At 40.0% G+C, this 20374-nt stretch overlaps 1 protein-coding gene across 1 annotated transcript; it reads left to right on the top strand.

The window, feature by feature from the left end:
- The first annotated feature begins 1763 nt into the window (after positions 1–1763).
- Positions 1764–18995, top strand: igf1 (insulin-like growth factor 1). The gene is made up of 5 exons (XM_068306665.1): positions 1764–2166; positions 3503–3662; positions 13210–13466; positions 14072–14107; positions 15092–18995. The coding sequence occupies exons 1-5, from the start codon at positions 2119–2121 to the stop codon at positions 15149–15151; spliced, it is 561 nt and encodes a 186-aa protein (XP_068162766.1). The 5' UTR covers positions 1764–2118; the 3' UTR covers positions 15152–18995.
- The last annotated feature ends 1379 nt before the right edge of the window (positions 18996–20374 follow it).

Genomic DNA, 20374 nt, shown 5'->3' on the forward strand with positions numbered 1-20374 from the left:
TCAGTCTCATACAAAGTGAATATTTATCACTGTCACTGCTATGATTTAAAAGTGATAACCAAGAATGTTTGTCTTCCACACAGCAGCATGTCATTGTGGGATATTGTTTGACATTAGCTTGAAAGCTGAAGAGCTTTGCATCAAACCTTAATGTGCCGTTGTGTGACAATCTGTTCATGCAAAACAAAATCAGATCAGATTCAATTATTATTCAGTGTGTTCATCATTAGAACTAAGTGAATTTGTGCAACCACAAGTGTTGCCAATTCATCTGGGACTGAAAACATGATGACAGCTTTTGTGTTGATTGGCTGCTTGTCTTTCCCGTTGAACTAAATGATTCCCAACGATTTGAATAATTCACCTCTGCCCGAGCCAAACAACTGCACATATCCCCAACCTGCATCCCACCCATCCACAGTGATTTGAGCTAAACAAGTTCAGTAGTTTCTTCTTTATTCACAAAAAAACTTCAAAAAAAAAAGTCCTGGATCTGCCACATGGCTAGCCTGTTCCCTAACTAATTCTGCAGGTATCAAGTACTAATTTATCTGGTGTAAAGCCAGCAAACATTGAGATCAATCAACATCACAATGTTTTTCTGTATGCTGAAACTTTAAAATTATGTAACATCTGCTGAAAAAATCTACATCGTAGGGTTTGTTTCTCAAAAAAAAAAAAAAAGTTCTTGGATTGGAAAGGAAAAATAACATTTGGCAAACTTTCCAATGACAGCAATGTTTTTCTTCTTTCCTTCTTGTGACATGTAGCCTCAGCACCACAAGCCTGATTCAATGCTGTCTGTGTCATGTGGGGACATTTGATCACGCCTGCGTTTTGACCCACTTTACCCCTACAATGAACTGTTGCATGTCCTCAGCCTCGGGTCCCCTTTGGATCCGGTCTTACTTGTGATGCACTCACACTGGCCAAGCATGCTGGGATACATGCTGGTGTCCTGTTTTATGATTGGGTCACAGCACTGATCTCATGTTTAGTGATTAGTTCAGTGTTGACGTCCTCTCCCAGTTGAAAACAACTCTTTAAGCCCTCCTGGTGTGACCTGTTAGTGCCTGACCCTTGAAGTGAGGGTCCTTCATCATAATGAGGGTGGGTGGCTCAGCAACATCGACTGTTTGCCAGTACGGTTGTAAAGCATCTGTTTCCGTGGTCTGAAAAAGACGTTAAAATCTTCTTTTTTTTAAAAAAAAAACATTTTGACAATCACTTGGTCCATGAAGGAACCACATGTCGTCAGCTGTCACTTGCAGGAACATTTGCATGCACTGACTCAATTCCAGCACAGAAATCAGAACAGACTGTTTTCTGACCAGACATTCAGAGATAAAGTGCAGAACAGGAGAGAATTCTGCACAGGAGCACAAAAAAAAGTCAAGAAACTGTTTCAGTTTAGACTTTCTGGTTATCTCAGATCAATGTCTGCTCTGTATAAAAATGAAATAAGGTTGTGTTAATATGTATTTATCTTTTTATAAATATTTTATTAGGTATATAAGTTTGTAGCACACTGTCGAATGAGTGGAAAATGTTTGGGAGATCTGCTTCAGTGTGACTCAAATCAGACTTTGGCTCCAGAGGCTGAAGGACGCGGTGCCAAATTACCCACAGCGACCAACAGCCATGTCTTAATGTCCTGCTTGTCTTAAACTTCTCCTCCATCAGTTTTCAGCGCAAAAAAATAGTGTGCGAGTCGCTGGTGGTGGGGCAGCACCGCTTTTTCTGTCTTGATCTGAACTACTAACCAAGTCTTAGAGAGATCAAAATTCAATCCCGTTCTGAGAAAAAAGAGAAATGACGTTATTTGAATATGTGCCCAAAATCCTTAATGAATAACTTAGGGCGAGTAGGAGGCAAATGCTGCCCCAGCTGTTTCCTGTTGAAAATATCTGTGTAATGTAGATAAATGTGAGGGATTTTCTCTCTAAATCCGTCTCCTGTTCGCTAAATCTCACTTCTCCAAAACGAGCCTGCGCAATGGAACAAAGTCGGAATATTGAGATGTGACATTGCCCGCATCTCATCCTCTTTCTCCCCGTTTTTTAATGACTTCAAACAAGTTCATTTTCGCCGGGCTGTGTCTTGCGGAGACCCGTGGGGATGTCTAACGCTCTTTCCTTTCAGTGGCATTTATGTGATGTCTTCAAGGTAACTTACCTGATTTCCTTCAGATTATCTCCTTCACTTGCTCACTATTTGCACAGAGCATCCTTACCTATTTTGAACAGGGATAAATAAAAGGGATTTTGCACTCCTTATTTGCATTTTGATTGCTTTTAAATGCACGATTGATTTGGATTTCATCTATTTTAGATCTGCATGTCTTGATTTTTTTTTTTTTTTTTGCTTTTTCTGCAACAAATAAGAGATTCTCCTTGATTTGCGTTGATTGACTTTTTCCTTCAGGAACATAAATCGTGCATGACTTTCACAGCTCGGATGAATGGGTTTTCATCCACAGCGCTTCTGTGCGTCCTGCGCTCTTTTTTCACCAGAAAGTCCTAATGCAGCTCTGCAACTTTCAAAGTAATTACTGCTGAGTTTGCATTATTAAGTGCTAAATATCTAACCTGTGGCTGCAGGGTTAAGGGAGAGGGGAGCTCAACGTTAAATAGGGCGTCGGGACCACGCAGTTAGGTTTGTGATGTACTGTAGATGGATGGTGTCCTGTGTTTATTCTTTGTATGTATATTTGGCCCACTCAGCTTCCTCGGCTGTTTGGCGGGAGAGCCGTTTTCCATCTCTCAGTTTGGATCGGAAAGATCCCTGGCGCTCTTCGCATCTCTTATTCTGCTTTTTGAATTTTTGAGGCACTTTAGTTGTGTGCGTAACAATGCGCTGACAGCTGTTTTTGGCACAAGGTTGAACGTTGAAGGCGCGTTTCCCAGTGATTATCAATGATAGACATTTAATTTCATGTATTAACACGGGTTATTATTAACGGGCGGTGGTGTTCACAGCTGATAAGGAGAAACGTGTTTGTTTTTTTTTATTTATTTTTTTTAAATTTGGATTCACTCTGCTCGCTTGCGCACAGGCGCACTGGAGCATCAGAGCTGGTCAGCCTCCTGTTTGACTCCCGACACCAAGTGGATATTTGGATTCAGCAGTACATATTCCTTCACATTCTAAAAAAAACCCAAAAACCTGTAAAGTTCCTCAATGTGGTCACCGTCACTATTTTATTAATTTTGTTATTTCCCTTTTTTAGTAGAGCGAACGCTTGGAAGTCCATAAAACAAGCCCACACTAGTTACTATCTTTAAACTGGAAAACTCTGTGACGTGCCACTGAGCAAGGCACTGCGCCATCAACTGTTAGAAACCTCGGCTGACTCAGCGGTCATCAGTGTAACGTGGGTGCATTGACTTTTTTAAAAAAAAAGTTGGGCTTTATTTGCTTCAGTCGGTACTAAATCTGTCTTTGATGATGCTCTGTTTAAACAGCAGTAAAACCGTGCAGCCCTCTCTCCCCTGTGCTGCAGAGTGCGATGTGCTGTATCTCCTGTGGCCACACCCTCTCACTACTGCTGTGCATCCTCACTCTGACTCCGACGGCAACAGGGGCGGGCCCGGAGACCCTGTGCGGGGCGGAGCTGGTAGACACGCTGCAGTTTGTGTGTGGAGAGAGAGGCTTTTATTTCAGTAAGTGCACCTTTTTATTTATTCATAAAGGTTGGCTGTATCTGTCCCAGAGCTCTCCACCTCCAGCGAGCTCATAAATAAAAAAGTAGCCAGTTTGACATCTTGTCTTGACTTTCCATGCATTAATGTTCCCTTCCTTCCTTCATTCATTCATTCATTCATCTCCCACTGTTACATCTTTGTCTATTAGTTCACATTCATGCCTACACATTTTGCTTTTTTTTTTTTTTTTTACTCTCATTGATGGAGAGAGGATGGTGGAAGAGAGAGGTGGTGGCGGGGTGGGGGTGGGGGTGGGGGTGGGGGGCAAAGTTTGAATAAGAAAACTAAAATTAAATATGGAATAATGATAAGTAACTATATTGTTGGTGGCAAATTGTAGTTTTGTCCACTGCCAAAAGGCTTTAAGTGGAATTTGGCTGATGATCATGACGAGAGAGGAGGGGTAGAAACTAAATGTTGCAGTGAAGTTTTTGCTTTTTTCCACCAGAGAAGGGAAAGCGACCCAAAGAAAACCGTCCACCAAGAATCCAGGATTTAAATCTCCAATTTTTCCATTAAGGGTACAACCCAGCTCAGAACAGCACAGGATATATGGAGCTACCGAGGTTAGGTGCAATGTTCCACCAGACATGTATCCTGATCTTTCTGTCAGAGACAAACAGTGTGAATGTACATTAGTGGTATAGCTGTCTCAAAACTGTGGTTTATAGCCTAATTATTCACATTTGTCTGGCTGACATCCATCAATTAAGCCGATTTCCACCAAACATCCTGGAGAAGCTTGCACCATTTCAACAGTCAGCTTTCTTATTTTTATAATAATTGACTGGTTCTCTCATAACAAGCCATCATTAATGGTTTGGTTCAGTCCCAAACTTTTTTCCACACATGTCAGCTGCCAGGTTTATAAGAATATATAAGATTTCTGTGGGAAATCATATTCCAAATGCACTTGCTCTCCTTAGCAGTAATGCACTGCGTCCACTAAAACTACAGTATAACAAAAGGGTCATCAGTGTCCTGCGTGTAGTGCTGCAAAACATTAATACAAGGCGACATTCAAAATATCATTTTAGCACATGAATATTCACACCATGTAAAATAGAAATGACCGGCAAAATTTCTAATGTTGCAGCTGTTGTAGCAACCTTTGACCTGGTGTCAGCACCAAGGAGACATTTACGAGATTCATCCTCTTGAGAACATACAAAATCTAATTTACTTGTAATCCATCCAGTAGATTTTGTAATATTTCAGTCTGGACCAATGTTGTGGACCAGGAAACATCTCCAGAGTATTGTAGATACAGCCAATTATTGGAATCCCTTCTCCGTTTTTCCAAAGAAATCCTCACTGCTAACAGTTTAAAGCCAGCTGGGACGTTGGTAATTGTTCCTGGTCCTACAAAAGGTGATGGACCATTTTATGAGACATTATCTACATTCATTACCTTTGCTTTTGACACTCTTGTCCAGGTAATCCAGTAGGGGTTAATCACTCATTGTTGTGAGACCTGTAACCATAATCCAATAGATATTCGACCATTTTACAGCATGTTCTGCAATATATTTGGATTGAAACTGCTCACAGTGTTCTTGATTTCTGGCCTTTTTATGTGATGGATTTCACAATCCAATTATATCCAGAACTGCCTGTTCGCTTGTCGACATCAGCTTTCTTGGTGTTTCCAACAGCAAACATGTGTTGGTGTTTCAAGCAATAAACAGCCCCTGCAAAGGCTTAAGATTTACTACCCTCCAATAAAGGATCTCACCTCTTTAATAATCGTGAATGGTTTTTGTATGATCTTTGGCTTTGTTCTGGCTTAAAACAAGCCAGTAACCTGTTGCGCTGGATAAAAACTTTTGTTTCTCATTATGTCAGAGCCTTTGACATCTGCTACAACTTTTAGAATCTGGTCATGGTACCAACAATGACAGTCTTTCACGGGAGAACTGAAAATGTGCTCTGACTTTATGATCTTAAAACATATATAATGAAGACAATAAACAAAAAAATTTGCATACATGACCCCCCCCCCAATTCCAAGTCTGACGATTGTATACACAGATCTGTCACTCTAACCTATTATTGCATAGTCCAGTATGGTGAGATGTTAAGTTCGTCTGGGATTATTTGTTGCAAATGATACTGAGTGGTTTGATGGGAAGTGAGATGGGAAGTTAAATGTATGTGTTACCAGTGTGCATCCGTCCCAGACCGGTGTCACTGCACGACACAGAGCAACGCAACACGGCAATATGTTAAGTCAGTCTGTGGGTCACCGAGTATCTTTTGCATTTCATGTGTCATTTAATACCATCAGCATGAAGCTGGCTTTAAATGTAAGCCTTGAATCTCACAGAGACATTAATGTATGATGGTATGACACCATAAAGCTCATGATATACTAGTGGTACCAAATGTCACTCAAGAAGCTGTTATGAAATGTTCTAAAATTTGGTTCTATCTGTATGCCTCAGATTGAGATCGTATCTACCACCGTCACTCTTAACCCTAGCAGAAACTAAAAACTTTGACCCTAATCTAGCACGTCCCTTAACACCTCAATAAATCATTGTTGCCGTGCAGAGATATTTAATGCACTGGTCTTGTAGGCAGCGACATCACAATGCACCTTGCTGCTGCTCCCCACCATCCATCCCATTGCCAAATTCATTCACCCCTGCATGCAGGTTTTCCAGGACCAGTCAGCATCGTTCTCTATATCGCACTCTTTGTGTGGCGTTTCCAGGGAGTCGTTGGACAACCACCAACAGCAAAGCTGCGAGTCCTGTTGGTCCAGATGCTGGTTGCAACACCCACATGCTATGAAGTGGTCATGACCGCCTGCTTGACTGCCAGTTTTCTGCCAGTTAAGACGTTTTGTCCTCCACAGCGGCGCTCCACTTGTATAAGCATCTATGTTCTCCTCGTTTAGGCTGAGAGACACTGAAATTCTTTCGTCATTGCACGTCTTCTGATTGTAGTTTTCTTCTTCAAAATCAAGCTTGCTGGTGAATTCCATCGCAGTGATTCATATCTCAGTTTGAGGGCTTGTATAATGGTCTCAATACCGCCAGCAGTTGCAGCCTGAAGTTGTTGAATGTTAAGGAGTTTGACAAGGCATGAGGGTGTCCAGACATTGTATGATGTGAGAATGTGACAAAGTGTTGGCTACCAGTAGAAAAGTTCGACAACAGTAAAAGGTACAACCCTTTAAATGTTACAGAGAATATATTTGCCTTCTCTGCTTCGCCTTACGCTGGGCAGTCACTGAACTGCATTTTCTTGTGCTGAAAATGCAGCGCAGCAAACACTCCATCCTTTCTTTGAAAAGACGATGAGGTTTGAGCAGCAGGGTGCTGTGCCTTGGAAAATATGCGCTCCCTGTCTTTCTCCGTTTCCCTCGTTCTCTTATAGCCTTACTGTCATTCCTTGTGTGACTACTTTCTTCCTAATCATCACATGTATCAGGTATCAGTTGCTGTGTAATTTATCTGGAGAATACACTTGTGTTCTATTGTGTATAAGACCCAGTAGTGTAACAGCTTGGCTAAAGAAGGTGTGCTCCTTTCCCTGAACTCTTCCCCTCCAGTCTGGTTGTATTGACCTTGGCAGTCATCTGATTAATAACGTGTCCAGAGATGGTGTTGCAACGACAGTGGGCTTTCTGTGCTCAGAGTGCTTTTGCCAATACACCTTACACATGTCACCAGTAAAGTAGCACACTAGAATTTTAAGACTACAAATTTCCTACCCTGACAGAAATGCTAAATACTAGTTGGTGGAAATTCTTTTTTTTTTTCTTTTTTTTTTAGGTATTGAAACAAACTGCAGTCTATGAAACAGAGAAAAAAAAAAATCCACGAACGTAGTCAGTTTTTCCAATTATTAGCCTGACCCAGAAATCCTCAGTTGTCTTTGTGATGCTTTAGCAGGCAGGACTGTGGTGTGATTTCACTGCAATGTTCATTCCATGAATCTGGTCTGTTACGGGAGTTTTTTTTGGCTAAAGTGTGAGTGCTAAGTGGCTCCCTGTCCTAAGTCACTTCATATTTTATCAGTTCATGCTGAAATATTCACACTAATTCTAGAGTGAGTGCGAGATATATAATCTTATTGCTGATTTCTGCAGAATGAATGATCCACAAACTCTTGAAATATAACAAGATGGAATATTCCATTATTTTTGGCCACAGGGTTATTGTTAGTACACAAAGTTCTAATAAAACAAAGCAACCAAATACGAAACGTGTTAAATTCTTCTAGGTGTTTTGGCTTGTAGTCATGACATGAGAGGTGAAAGTGGAAAGAAGACGGGAAATTGCTTTTAGCAGCCATTGATGAGACTTCCTCTTCAGTGTTTGTCCCTGTCAATTTTATTCAAAGCAAGTGGAGCTGGAGAAAGGGGTAGAGTGTGCAAACAGCACGACATAGGCAAGCACATACGCATGCACACACTCAAACACACTTAGCTAGGCCTTGCCCCTCAGCAGCAGGGGATTATGTGGATTACAGGATGATCAGGACACCCCCCTCCCTCCCTCCCCCCTCCCTAGTTTACAGTGGACCTGGTCACACAGTGGAAGGCACTGAGATGTGAAGAAAGACCTGCTGTGTCCTCTCCATCACTAAGAAAAGGTGTCGTTTTCCCATTAAAACCTGCACTAGAAATCTCTAACCCTTCTTTGAATTACTGTTCAGCAGAACAAAGAGGCATCTCATGAAAAGAACAGACAGGCGTCCTCCAGATTTAGATCTGTACATTAGGAGAAGTTGAGACACGAGGGATTTGAGGACACTCTGGGACTATCCAATCACATAACGCAAGACCTCCACAAAGAAAACAAGATTATATCGAGTTGCATTAGTGCAGAATCACTATGATTCACTGCTGATATCCTTAATGTGTCTTCTTTATCTTTGGCAGTCTCATAAAACCTGGGTTTCAGTAACAAAGACTCATTAAAGCTGTTAAAGAAAGAAAGATACTCAGCACAGTCCTTGATAATAATTTATGATAGATAACTCTGTGCAACTAAAGAATCCTGCATCCTATTGATCACCTCCCCTCAATTCATTTCCCTTAAACTATAACTGAACCTTTGTTAGGTAAAATTCTAGACTGAAATATGAGCTTTATACACTTCCTTCATGACCACACACTCCTCCCTCTATGAATCTGTTTGTAAGACTTTTTTTTGGTCAAAATTCCTTTGATTCTACCTTTTTAATTTGTAATCTTCCATTAGAAATTACTACACATATCTACCAAGCGTATCAGTTTAAGAACTACATTTTCGGTTTCAAAATCTGCCCCAAATATTGCACTAAACAACCAACCCTCAATAACTTGAATTTAATCCTTATTGACATTAGTGTCAGCACATCTGGATGTGATTCTAATGTCACAGTGCAGAGCACTTCACAGTACTATAAACTCTTAGTGGTACCAGTGATAAAGAGATAGTTTCCAGTACTTTAGCAGCTCTTACAGTCCCTGCCCAGCCGTAAACTGCCTGACACTTTGCAGGAAGAACGGTGCACATTCTCCAAGAATCCACTCGTTTTTATTGACCATGACCAAGCTGTAAAACTCAGATGCTTTCTGTACCACTCTGGAATGGGGAAATCCAGCTATCTCTCCAGCACTGATCCTTAGAGGAATGAACATGATGTGTGTTGAGGCTGTCAAACACCAAACCAAAGATGTTAGATGGCATTAGATGAAGCACTTCATGCAAACTAAATGTGATGGCTTGAAGACTGTTTGTACTTTTGTATGGTTTTCTGTCAAGAAATTTGTCAGCAGATGGGTAATGAATGTAAATCAATGAAATTGATACTATTTATTTTATCAAGTACAAGGAAGGGGGTCCTTAAAAGTTTACAGGCGCATTCATGGAGGCCAGCACCTACAGGCTACTTGGAATCACAGAAGACAAATTTATTACCCCATCAAGAAGGCTGTGTTTTCAATTTCTTTGTTTGTTGTTGGGTCTGTTGGTTTGTATGCTGGAAGCAATAATACTGCATGAATTTCTGTGAAACTTGATGGAAGGGTGGACAGTGGTTTAGGCAAGAACTTGTAAAACTCTGGTTAACATCCAGATTAAAAGTTGGACCCTGCGATTTTTTCCCAAACACTGCAAGATAGGGCATTTTCCCTAATTACACAAAAACTACGAAACCATGTGGACCAGGCAAGGTAAATAGCTGTGTGTAGAATTGTTGGCGATGGTATGCTCCCTTCTAAGTGCCATTCTAGTTCCAAAGAGAACTGAGTGTCACAGAAATAAAGAAAATATTCCTGGACATACGTATAAAGACATCGATTGAAACTTCTCTGCAGTGTAAAGACAGCCTTCTCCTTCAAGTCAACAAGACCTCTGTGAGAGCTACAGAAAGGAAAACGAAAAAGATGTTTACCTGTCATCGTACGGCGAGGTGCTACATTTGTCAGGCAAATACATGCCAGCGGACATCCTTTGTGTTATGAATGGGGTAATTCTACCCAGAAATCATCAAAACTGAAGGTAGAACGACTGCCATCATTACTTTTCCAAAGTAGTAAAATCGTTTGGCATGACTGAATCCTATGTCATTGTTTCACCTGTATCTAAAGTGTTATACCCCTGCAGTTCAAGGCTAGTTTTAAGATTTTTTTTTTTTAAGTTAACATGTAGGAAATGTGAACCTTCCCAAACTTCTAATCCTCAGAATGTATTTAATGCACAAATCTAGATGAGAGGGTTTACTTTTTCATAGATGCATATAATAACTGCACTCTGCTACTCAATGACTGAAATGCTGACACACGCTTTCTAATCTGACCTTCATCAGCGTGCACGCTCCCCGAATCCTCCACCCAGAATCCCTTTCAAAGAGCAGCGAGCCATAAGGCTAGGAAGGTTATTTACCCTTATTTGTTTAACAACAGTCACAGAAAACAGCTCTTTGTTTATGAGGGATTACAGCAGTTATCCATGGAATTGAAGCAAAGCTTTTAGACCCGATTATTAGATGCGTGTTTTTCCCCAACCTGCCCGAGCTGATTATCTTACATGTTACAATCAGTGCCAGCTGATTTTTCTCTCCCTTCCAGCTGTTTGTGCAGCAGGGTTGCAAGCTATTTTCAGAATAATAGCGGATGTTAATTTGCAAGGCTTTATAGGGAGGGATCGAAAAACAAGCCAGACATCAAGGCAAGGCCCCTCTCTTGGCTTTCAGGGGCCATTATATAATCACCAACCAGGGCGCAATGTCTTATTTCTCTCGTTCTAAATGTTTTGACACCAGGTGCTACTACCAAGGGTTTCCTACTAGATTTCATTGTTCAGGTGGCTGAAAGTACGGAAAGGAAAGTATTGTGAAAAAGGCTGTAACTGTCAATAACTCAGAGCTTGAAATTAATATTCATGTTAATATCCGATTTTAGAAATTATTTTCTAATTTCAACACTTACAATTTGGCAGATCGAGAGCCAGTTAAATCTGGTTCTCCAGCCAGCTAAATAATGCAGGTGCATGGTGTATTTTTAGCATCATTATGTCTAACGTGCAATATGAAAGCTCCTCTTTTTCCTCCCTCTCATTCACACCTCTATTATCTTCCAGTCTGCGTTGCGACCAAAGAGAATGATGCTTCTGTTTCTGAATGAAACCTGCTCTCAGTCCAAAACAACATTGTCAGGACAAGGCAGACAGAGAGCAGAAGTTAATGCACTTTGTCAGCACTGGCAGGCTTCTGAGCCAAGAGCTATTAACTCTGAGAGGGAAAGGCATTTCCTCCTTGTAAATGCCATATTAAATTATTATTATTTTATTTGGTAACAGGGAAAAGCCCATCAGGGCTATATTGCACAAGGTGAGCAGGGAATTGTAAATGGAGAGCTTTTCTGAAGGCCACCAAAAGAGGGTGGGTTTTAGGGGGTAAGAAGGAAGTGAGCTTCATTGAAACTCAATGTGGTGAGTCAGAAAGCTAAGTGTCACACCTTTAGATAATGTTTTTTTCATTTTTTTAGTGGAAATACTGACTATAACAGAATTTCTACCTCACCTTGACTGGTTTTGACCTTAGAGCAGGCATAATGGCATCTCAGTAACATCCATGTTCTACCAAAAGGACCCTTAGATGTTCAGGCTCCTGCCAAAACTATATATGAATGAACAGTAGGGCAAATCCAAGGGCGAAACAGCCCCAAAGCCTGCCTGGCTGTTCCTACAGGTTGATCAGGCCAAGAGGATTTGTGGTCTGGTCTTTCTTGACAGTCGTCTGTGTAAAAGTTACAAAATGGTTCAGTGTTTAGGTGGCTGGTCCCCTCTTAACAATGAATCCCCTGCCAAAAAGGACCCATTGTCATACCCTGTAGAGTCATCATTAAACCTGTTAGTATTACAGGAGAATCATGTCTGGCCATGCTTTTCTCCATTATTCATAATTAGTTTGATTACTTCTGTTATCAAACATGTAAAATGAATTCACTGCTTGCTCAAGCCCCATATTTACTTTCACTGCTTGCCAAACACTGCCTCTTTAACAAACAAATGACTACTGGAATATGAGTTATGTCACATGTGCAACGGGACTGTTGGAATAAATGAACAAAAATTTTACTAAAAAACAGAGGATACTTAAGGATTACAATAAGTTTAGACTTTTACGCTTTGCTTTTTCTTCAACCATGGTCATTTGACCATGCCCACCCCTGCTCAAATCTCAAGATTTCCAAACATGCTACCTGGAACCAAACCAGAGTAAGGCTTTTTCTAAATTGGGTAACAGTGCTGCACCCTCTCACGCAAATGTTTATTCAACCTTTGAATCAACATGGCTTTTTTTTAAACAAAAAGACAGACCTTAAAAATCTTTGATTTCACGTTGTTTCAACACCCTGCTGGTCTTCATTTTTTGATGCCATCTTTTTGCGTGACACGTTTGTCTCTGCACAGGATCAGCTGACGTAGAAAATGAGATTCTTTCACTCTTATGACCTCTCACTTCCAGCTCAAATGAGGAGAAAGCCAATCACTGATAATCTCTGCACCACACCCTCATTTCTCAGTTTTTCTCAGTAAACCCCTGCAGACCAATCTGTTATTTGAAAGATGGGACCCAGAACCATACACAACCGAGAAATGGGAGAACCTGACCCAAACCCGAACTGGACTCGTCTATCATTTGAAAGCTGGGACCCAGGCCCAAGCAAAACTGAGAAATGTTGGACCTGAAGTTGGCCACACAAGCCCAATTGGCTCAGCTGATCACTATTGACAAGTTAATATACAAGTTGTCAAAACAAAACTTTCTGTCTTTCCTAATGAAATGTCAGTAGTCTTTTCTCCTGTGCCTGGTCATGACATGTATGATCCATCTTCCATGCCAAGGAGTTTGGTGAAAGATATCCAGCTTTTCTGCGAGGATTCCTCTGGCGCTGATGGAATCAGTATGAGTAATCCCTGCATTAGCCCAGATAAAAGGTCAGCTTGATAGATAACAAACATGACTCATTTAAAATTCTGCTGTTTTTTGCCTCAAACAGGTAAACCAACAGGCTATGGCCCCAATGCACGGCGGTCACGTGGCATTGTGGATGAGTGTTGCTTCCAAAGCTGTGAGCTGCGGCGTCTGGAGATGTACTGTGCACCTGCCAAGACTGGCAAGGCTGCTCGCTCTGTGCGTGCACAGCGCCACACAGACATGCCAAGAGCACCTAAGGTTAGTACCACAGGGCACAAAGTGGACAAGGGCACAGAGCGTAGGACAGCACAGCAGCCAGACAAGACAAAAAACAAGAAGGTGAGCACAGCACCAAACAGATACACTCCAAAAAGGGTTTTCTTATCAGGAAATGTAGGGGAAAGGAAATAGGATTGACGTTTTGGTCTAGTTTCTGTCAGAGCATGCACACACAGTACAACTGACAGGATGCCTAACTACTATTTCATATGACATTACATCTAGCAGTTCACTTTGCTTAGCATAAAGGTGGGAACAGAGGATTCAGGTAGTCTAGAACATGAATGGTGCCCAGCCAAGAAACGTGGTCACACAGAATTCCAAATCATTACTTCATTATTCCTTCATTGAAGGAGGACAGTTTTCGTTTATATCAAATAGACGAAATAAATTGTCTGTTTCAGACATATTGATCGATATATTTAGTTTCTTTCAGTCCAAGTCCAGCCAATTGAATGTGTTTCAACCTGAGTACAGCCTTTATACTAAGCAAAGATAACCAGCTGTTTTCACCATACCTACAGCAGCATGTCTTTAAATGTTTTATTTCATTGTACTTTTTCAAAATGATCATACTGTTACTTCAAAGGGTCAGCCAGGGCAAGTTTGTTAGCATCTTATGTTTCGATCCATCCAACTTAAGTGCCATTATTTTCCTCCCACAGAGACCTTCACCTGGACATAGTCATGCATCCTTTAAGGTATGCATACAAGTGTTTATCCTAAGTCAAATTTTAGTTTTGTTGTATAACATAAATAAAACATCATATAGTATAAGAATCCTTCTGTTTACCAAAAAACATTCTCTCCTTGAGTTGCAAACCTGTGGGAGAGTGTGACCCTTTTTGAATAGGACTGTGTGCTTTTTACTCTTCTCTCAAAAAAGAAAACCATTAGCAAGAGAAGGAACTAAGTGGTTTTTGTGGTAGACACAGTGGCACTCTCGCTCCCCAGGCAGACTCTCCACTCTGCTACTGTACATTATGTCCTGAAATTCTGACATCTCACCATAACACACGGACACATGCAGGGTCCGTAGGTGAAGCAGCACACCTGCACGTGGAAGGGCTGCATGTTACTCAACAGTTCATTAATATGTGGATTGTGATGCACCATAAACATTTTAATTTAAATTACAGTATAGTGTTGAGTCATACAGAATGTCGATGTTTTACACTAGATAAGACAATACTGGGTTGAAAAAAAAATTATGGGAAAATGAAAACAACAAATTGTTGTTACAACTGGTATGATGATACATTTCATTACTGTACCCTTTTACCCTTTTAAATTGTTATCATCCACTTAGGAACATACTGTATTATTTAGAGCTATGGACTCTAACGGCAACAGCAACACAAAAATGTCAGAAATTATTTGGCCTGTTTCTAAAGTCATGTGTGTCTATGTTATTTAACATCAACAATTTGTTTCAAGAAAAAACCTGAAGCTGAATTTCAGAATGAGGAAAAAAACTTGGCGCCTCCCAGTTTGCTACATTGTAACAACCCATTTTTAGAGCCCACCCACTCAGATCTTGAACTTTTCTTTGTGTAATCATAACTTTGACCAAATAATTACTCAACTGTTGTGTTTTAATAATCACAAATCATTTTTTTCCTGTATTTCCTATATTGCAGCTGTTTGTCTAAAATGTGTTTGTACTTTGCCTTCTTTTGTTACAGGAGGTGCATCAGAAGAACTCAAGTCGAGGCAACACAGGGGGCAGAAATTATAGAATGTAGGGAGGGAGCGAATGGACAAATGCCCAGTGACTTGGGAAGAGAGAAGGGAGTGGCCTTACCTGGTACCCCTGTGGAATGGTTCACTGTAACACAAAACAAAGAGGATGCTAATAAAAGTCCAAATATCTCTTTAAAATGATTCAAACCTGAGAGCTAAGTGATGTTTAAGGGTTTGATGAGGGATCTTGTGATTATTTTATACACTGCACCATTCCATATTGGGAGGAATTCTTTGTTAATGCAATGTAAAAGACTAGTTTAGCTGCTGCTACACGAACAAGAGCTTAATATACCTCCATGTGTGAGCTGCAGCATCCCCTGGCTCCAGGAAAAGTGGGAATGGATCTGTGCTTCAACCAATCAGAGAGTGGCATTATGTATTTGCAAATGAGTGGTACATCCTGCCCCCTGAACTTTGTGGAGGTAAATCCATTTTTTCTAAGAGAGTGGATTTATTCACTCCTTTGAGATAGAATACTTTGTCACTGGTCACATATAGCAGTTACTACCCAGTTAAAATCTGATATCTTACCTTCATAGTTTATGCACAATGCATTACTGAGGATGTTTTTTTTTTTTAAATATAAGGTTAGCTTTGAAGCACAAAGATGTGTTGGTTCATTATCAGACTTTAAACATTGTTGTAGTTATTTTACCGTGAGCCCAAGTCAAATCCTAACTTCTCATTGACTGAATTTAGCGGTTTTCTGTCTAAGCGGAGTCCCCGGAAGGCTTGTGTCCAATCCAAATCCCTCCTAAGCCTCAGGAAGTGTTGAGAACCTGAGGTCTGAGTCTACAATCCAAACACTTTTATAACAGCAGATCAAGCAACATTAGTGGGGATTTTAAGGAACAGTACGTACTGCAAAAACAATATTGTGCTTCTGCATGTTTTTAAAAAAACAGAGAATTAAATAAACTAGAAGCTAAATTGAATTAAACCGTTCTTGGCCAGTCACTGCATGGTGCTTGTGTGGTTGTCAGAAATGGGTCACTCAGTGGTCTCAAAGTGCATTTGGCATAAGTAATTGGAATAAGGCAAATAATGACAATCAGGCAAAATGTTTGTCGTCTGCATCTTTTTCACATGTCACCACTGCAGCCAAATCAGATTTATTGTCAACAAATCAGACACTGGTGCTCAACATTGGAGTCTGAGTGGAGGCCTGTGTGGTCAAGGTTAAAAAACAGGTTATGAAAGTTTAGCCGCCACAAGTCAACAAACGCTCGAAGAGCCTCACATATGTCAAGTAGCTTGAAAACTTTTTTTGTAGCTCTCGGATTTGACAATGTGTTCTTCAACACCGATGATTAAAGCAAAGGACGGAGATACTCAAACAATAGTCGCATAGATATGAAGTTTAATGATTGGCCGTTCTTGGCATGCTATATTTTGTTAGTTTAGGGAGGCTGAGAACTTTGGTACTTCAGTTGTTGATTGGACTGCATTACCAGCCATCGAGGCGAGAGTAACACAAAACTGCAGAGCGTCAATTGAAATGTCCAGTGAACAAACATACAGATTACATTTGGAATTTGGAAAATATACAAAACTCACTAGTCCTCTTAGAGATGTGAGACACGGCACACAAACACACGCAAAGCACCCATAGTGTTTACGAGAGTGTGAGCAAGAATTAATCTGACTTGAACATTTCTGAGTAATAGTAGCAGCTATTTGTTATCTCACGAACAACCCAAAACATCTCATCTTTGGCTCTGCCTCCTCTGCCTGTGTATAATCAAACAGTACTCCCATTTATGTTAACCTATGCATTACTATCATTCATTGTACATGATGGTTTCATATAACAAAACTGTATTAAGAATCCTATCCACTGTATAATGGTGCTATTTTGTAGTTTGTTACTTGCAAGAGATGGCTGAGACAGACAGATGGCAGGGCTTACATTGGAGGTCTTTTGCACAGCCTTGTGGCCACCATTTTAATAGTGTTTTTATTTGTAAGCTGTTTCAATAAGATAGTAGTGTAAGCGAGTAAATGTATCTGTGTGAAATCTGTGAATGCATGGAGATAAAAAAACAAAAACAAAGAAAAAACCATGTTGTGGTCCCAAAAAAGGCAAAATGTTATTTTTTCTACTATTTTTGAATTATTTTCTCAAATAGATCCCTTATGCCAAACAACTTGACAAAAGTACTGTGAACTGTGATTCTTCCAATTGTATTGAGATTGTTAAAATTCATGGTGTGCTTTTGTCTGTCCTGAGATGTGTGTGTGTGTGTGTGTACATGCACTTCACTGGAAGCCAATTATTGATTGTTAAAAAGGCTTAATGCGAGACAATGCAACCTTTATGGAGCGGTAGCCCTTGTAATTACATATATTTCATAACAGATTAATGCCACATAAAAATTGCTTTCATTTTGCCAGATTCTGTTGAGTCAGAAGCTTTTAAAACAGTTATGTTTATGTGACACATTAAACTGGAAACACAACTAGAGAATAAGCCATAAAGTCAGTCAATATGCCCATTAGTGCTACTCAAGCTATATTCACATTACATTGTTCAAATCATATTGATTTATTTTGACAGGTCACATTCATTAGTGTTGTGTATCTAAGTAATACTAAAAGTGTCTTCCAAAACTGCAGCCATGTTCACCTTGGTACGTTTTTGCACAACTATTTTGCATCTCCAGGAACAAAAAACTTGACCATGACCATTTGGATTCATGTCACATGGTAACAAGCATCCGATCTAAGATGTAAGAGATATCATATGAAAGAAAAACCAATCTGAATTGAAAATAGCTGATTGTTGTGTTCATAGACTTAATTTAAAAATAAAAATTGGTAATGTGTTGATATAATGTAATGATTCAATTTGTCATTTTGGCACATGTCAAATAAACACGCCGATGTTAATGTGTTAGTTTTTCAAGATGCTGGTGAACAGAGCTAAAAGTTTAAGATTGTGTGTGTGCATACATTATCAATAGTCTGCTTCAACTTTTGTTAAAGCGAAACATGACAATTTTCATAAATGAATTGTTCCCTTACATTCAACGTAGAATTCACACGTATAAGTTGTTGGACATATTGGTGGTGGCCAAACACCCTGACTAAATGTAGAGAAGGTATGTTTTGAGCAAGAATTGGGTTATTTCCTTAAAAGTTGCACAGTCTTGCTTTAAGCCAGAAGGTTAAATATAATATTATTAGATATTTGTTTGCAGCTCCCTGAATTAAAAACAAAGAATTCATTTCAATTTGTTTTTCCTTATCTGTAATGAAGGTTTTAAAACCTGCATAGATGCTTTTGATGTCTACTCATTATGAATTCCATTATCAGACGATCTGACGGCTCAAAGAAGAAACTTGTTGGTGAACTACTCTGGTCCTCCCAGACCGTCAGATGAATGGTATAAACCAAAGACTTTTTATTGGGGAGAAAAGAACCTCAATATGAAATATTTTGTCTTCAACCAAACCCATTAAATGTCTTTTGATGCCACTTGTCTGAACTGCACTGCAGCTGCAATACACCCTTCACACACTGTCTCTGGTATCTGAAATACAGCTTGTGTTATAGATGGCAAAATGAGCCTCTCCGTGTATCTGGTAAAGTTCCAAATCATTTAAAAAAAAACAACAACCTGTCAATTATGTGAAATGATAAGTACACCTAAAATCTGGGAGTTAGTGAAACAATCACTTTTGTGTAAGGTGTTCAATGAGAAGATTTCCTGAGGCTCACTGTCCAAAAAAAACAAAACCTGTTTGATTACAGCGCTGTTATTTATGGTGCTTGATTGCCTTCTGTAGAAAGAAAAAATACAAATTGTTCACCATTCCTGCTGAATAAACCACTTGTCAACATCGCAGAAATGGCTGGACAGTTTTTCATGCAGCATGCACACACTCATAAAACCTTTGAGGAAACTTTATCCTGTAAAGACATTACTCACTCTATTACGCAACATTGCATTGGTAAACTCTATACAGCTTTTATGAGGAACCCTGTGGATCTAAATGCATAAAAAGCACATCATTTCAAAGCAAAGGGGCAAATCTTTTAAGCCGTAGCTGAAGCTGTAACTCTAACGGAGTTGTGCAGGATAAAAGCGAGCATGCTGAATGACAAAGTGATACTTCCTCAGAAGTGGTGAGTTCTGCCAAAGCAAACATCGGGGCGTGGTGCTCCCTGAAGTTTGAGCTGCATCTTCAGCTCTTCAGAGAGGATGCTTGCTGTGACGGAGTTCTCACTCACTCACTGTCAGCACTCTTTCGCACAGATGTGAGTAGGACAACAATCAGATCCTGAGAAACTGGCTCTCTATCCGGTGCTCAGCAGACGACAGGAATCAAACTGTGGAGAAACACAAAAGGTTGGTGAGGCACCGGTCATCCTGGATGTTATTTCATCCATCTCTTTGACTGAAATACAGTAGAGTAAATCTTCTCACCATAGTGGTCCAGTTCCAGCTGAAGATTTTGAGTTAAAATATGTGGGAGAAATACGGTGCAGAGAGAGAGTTGGATGGCAACGAGGCAACCAACCACAATAAAAGAAGCAATTATCAAACAGAATATGGACCTTAAATGTATATACTTGTTATTATTATAAAAAACAAATGATAGATTGTCTTGAAAATATTGAATGTGTAATTTTGGTTACATGGTGACTCATGGAGTGCAACACAGAGATGCTTGAACGACCTCAAGAACTAGAATGGTTCTGGAAAGAGCACAATCTCTTCCCATTGATCTGCTGGAAGTCAGAACCAGAGCATCTAAGGACACAGATTTTGGAGTGAAACACAATCTCTCCACACTCTTCAACTCCTCATCTTAAGCACACAATTGTCTTTTGAATGACCTTGTGGTCTGTTTTACTACACTCACCAATTTTACTACTTATTCTACTGATTGTTTTACAGGAAAAGGTTGCAAAGTTTCAATTTTTCCAATAGGACCAACAGGATTTCACTTTGCCGGGTTTGACTTTCAGTCCGGCAGTTGTCAGCTCAGCATTTGTCATCTCTTATCCCATATATTTTCACATCCAGAGGCAAGCGTCCAGTTTTTGGCTAAGTTGATTCTGACAAGTTGTCACATTTTATTGTAATCGTGATCCGGTGCAATATATAAGAGGAAACATAGGCAGAAGGCTCCTAAGAGTGCACCATAAGCCTTGCTTTACAATGACAACATTAGCATTTATATTAAAGTAAGTGAATAAAAAAACTCATCTCAAC

This window comes from Antennarius striatus, chromosome 22 (genome assembly GCF_040054535.1).
Source record: "Antennarius striatus isolate MH-2024 chromosome 22, ASM4005453v1, whole genome shotgun sequence".
Lineage (NCBI taxonomy): Eukaryota > Metazoa > Chordata > Actinopteri > Lophiiformes > Antennariidae > Antennarius > Antennarius striatus.

Excerpts from the sequence above, each read along its gene's own strand:
- igf1 (XM_068306665.1), top strand. The coding sequence starts at position 2,119 with ATGTCTAACGCTCTTTCCTTTCAGTGGCATTTATGTGATGTCTTCAAG. Across the intron at positions 3,663-13,209 it reads AGAGAGAGGCTTTTATTTCA|GTAAACCAACAGGCTATGGC; the intron begins GTAAGTGCACCT and ends TGCCTCAAACAG. Across the intron at positions 13,467-14,071 it reads ACAAGACAAAAAACAAGAAG|AGACCTTCACCTGGACATAG; the intron begins GTGAGCACAGCA and ends TTCCTCCCACAG.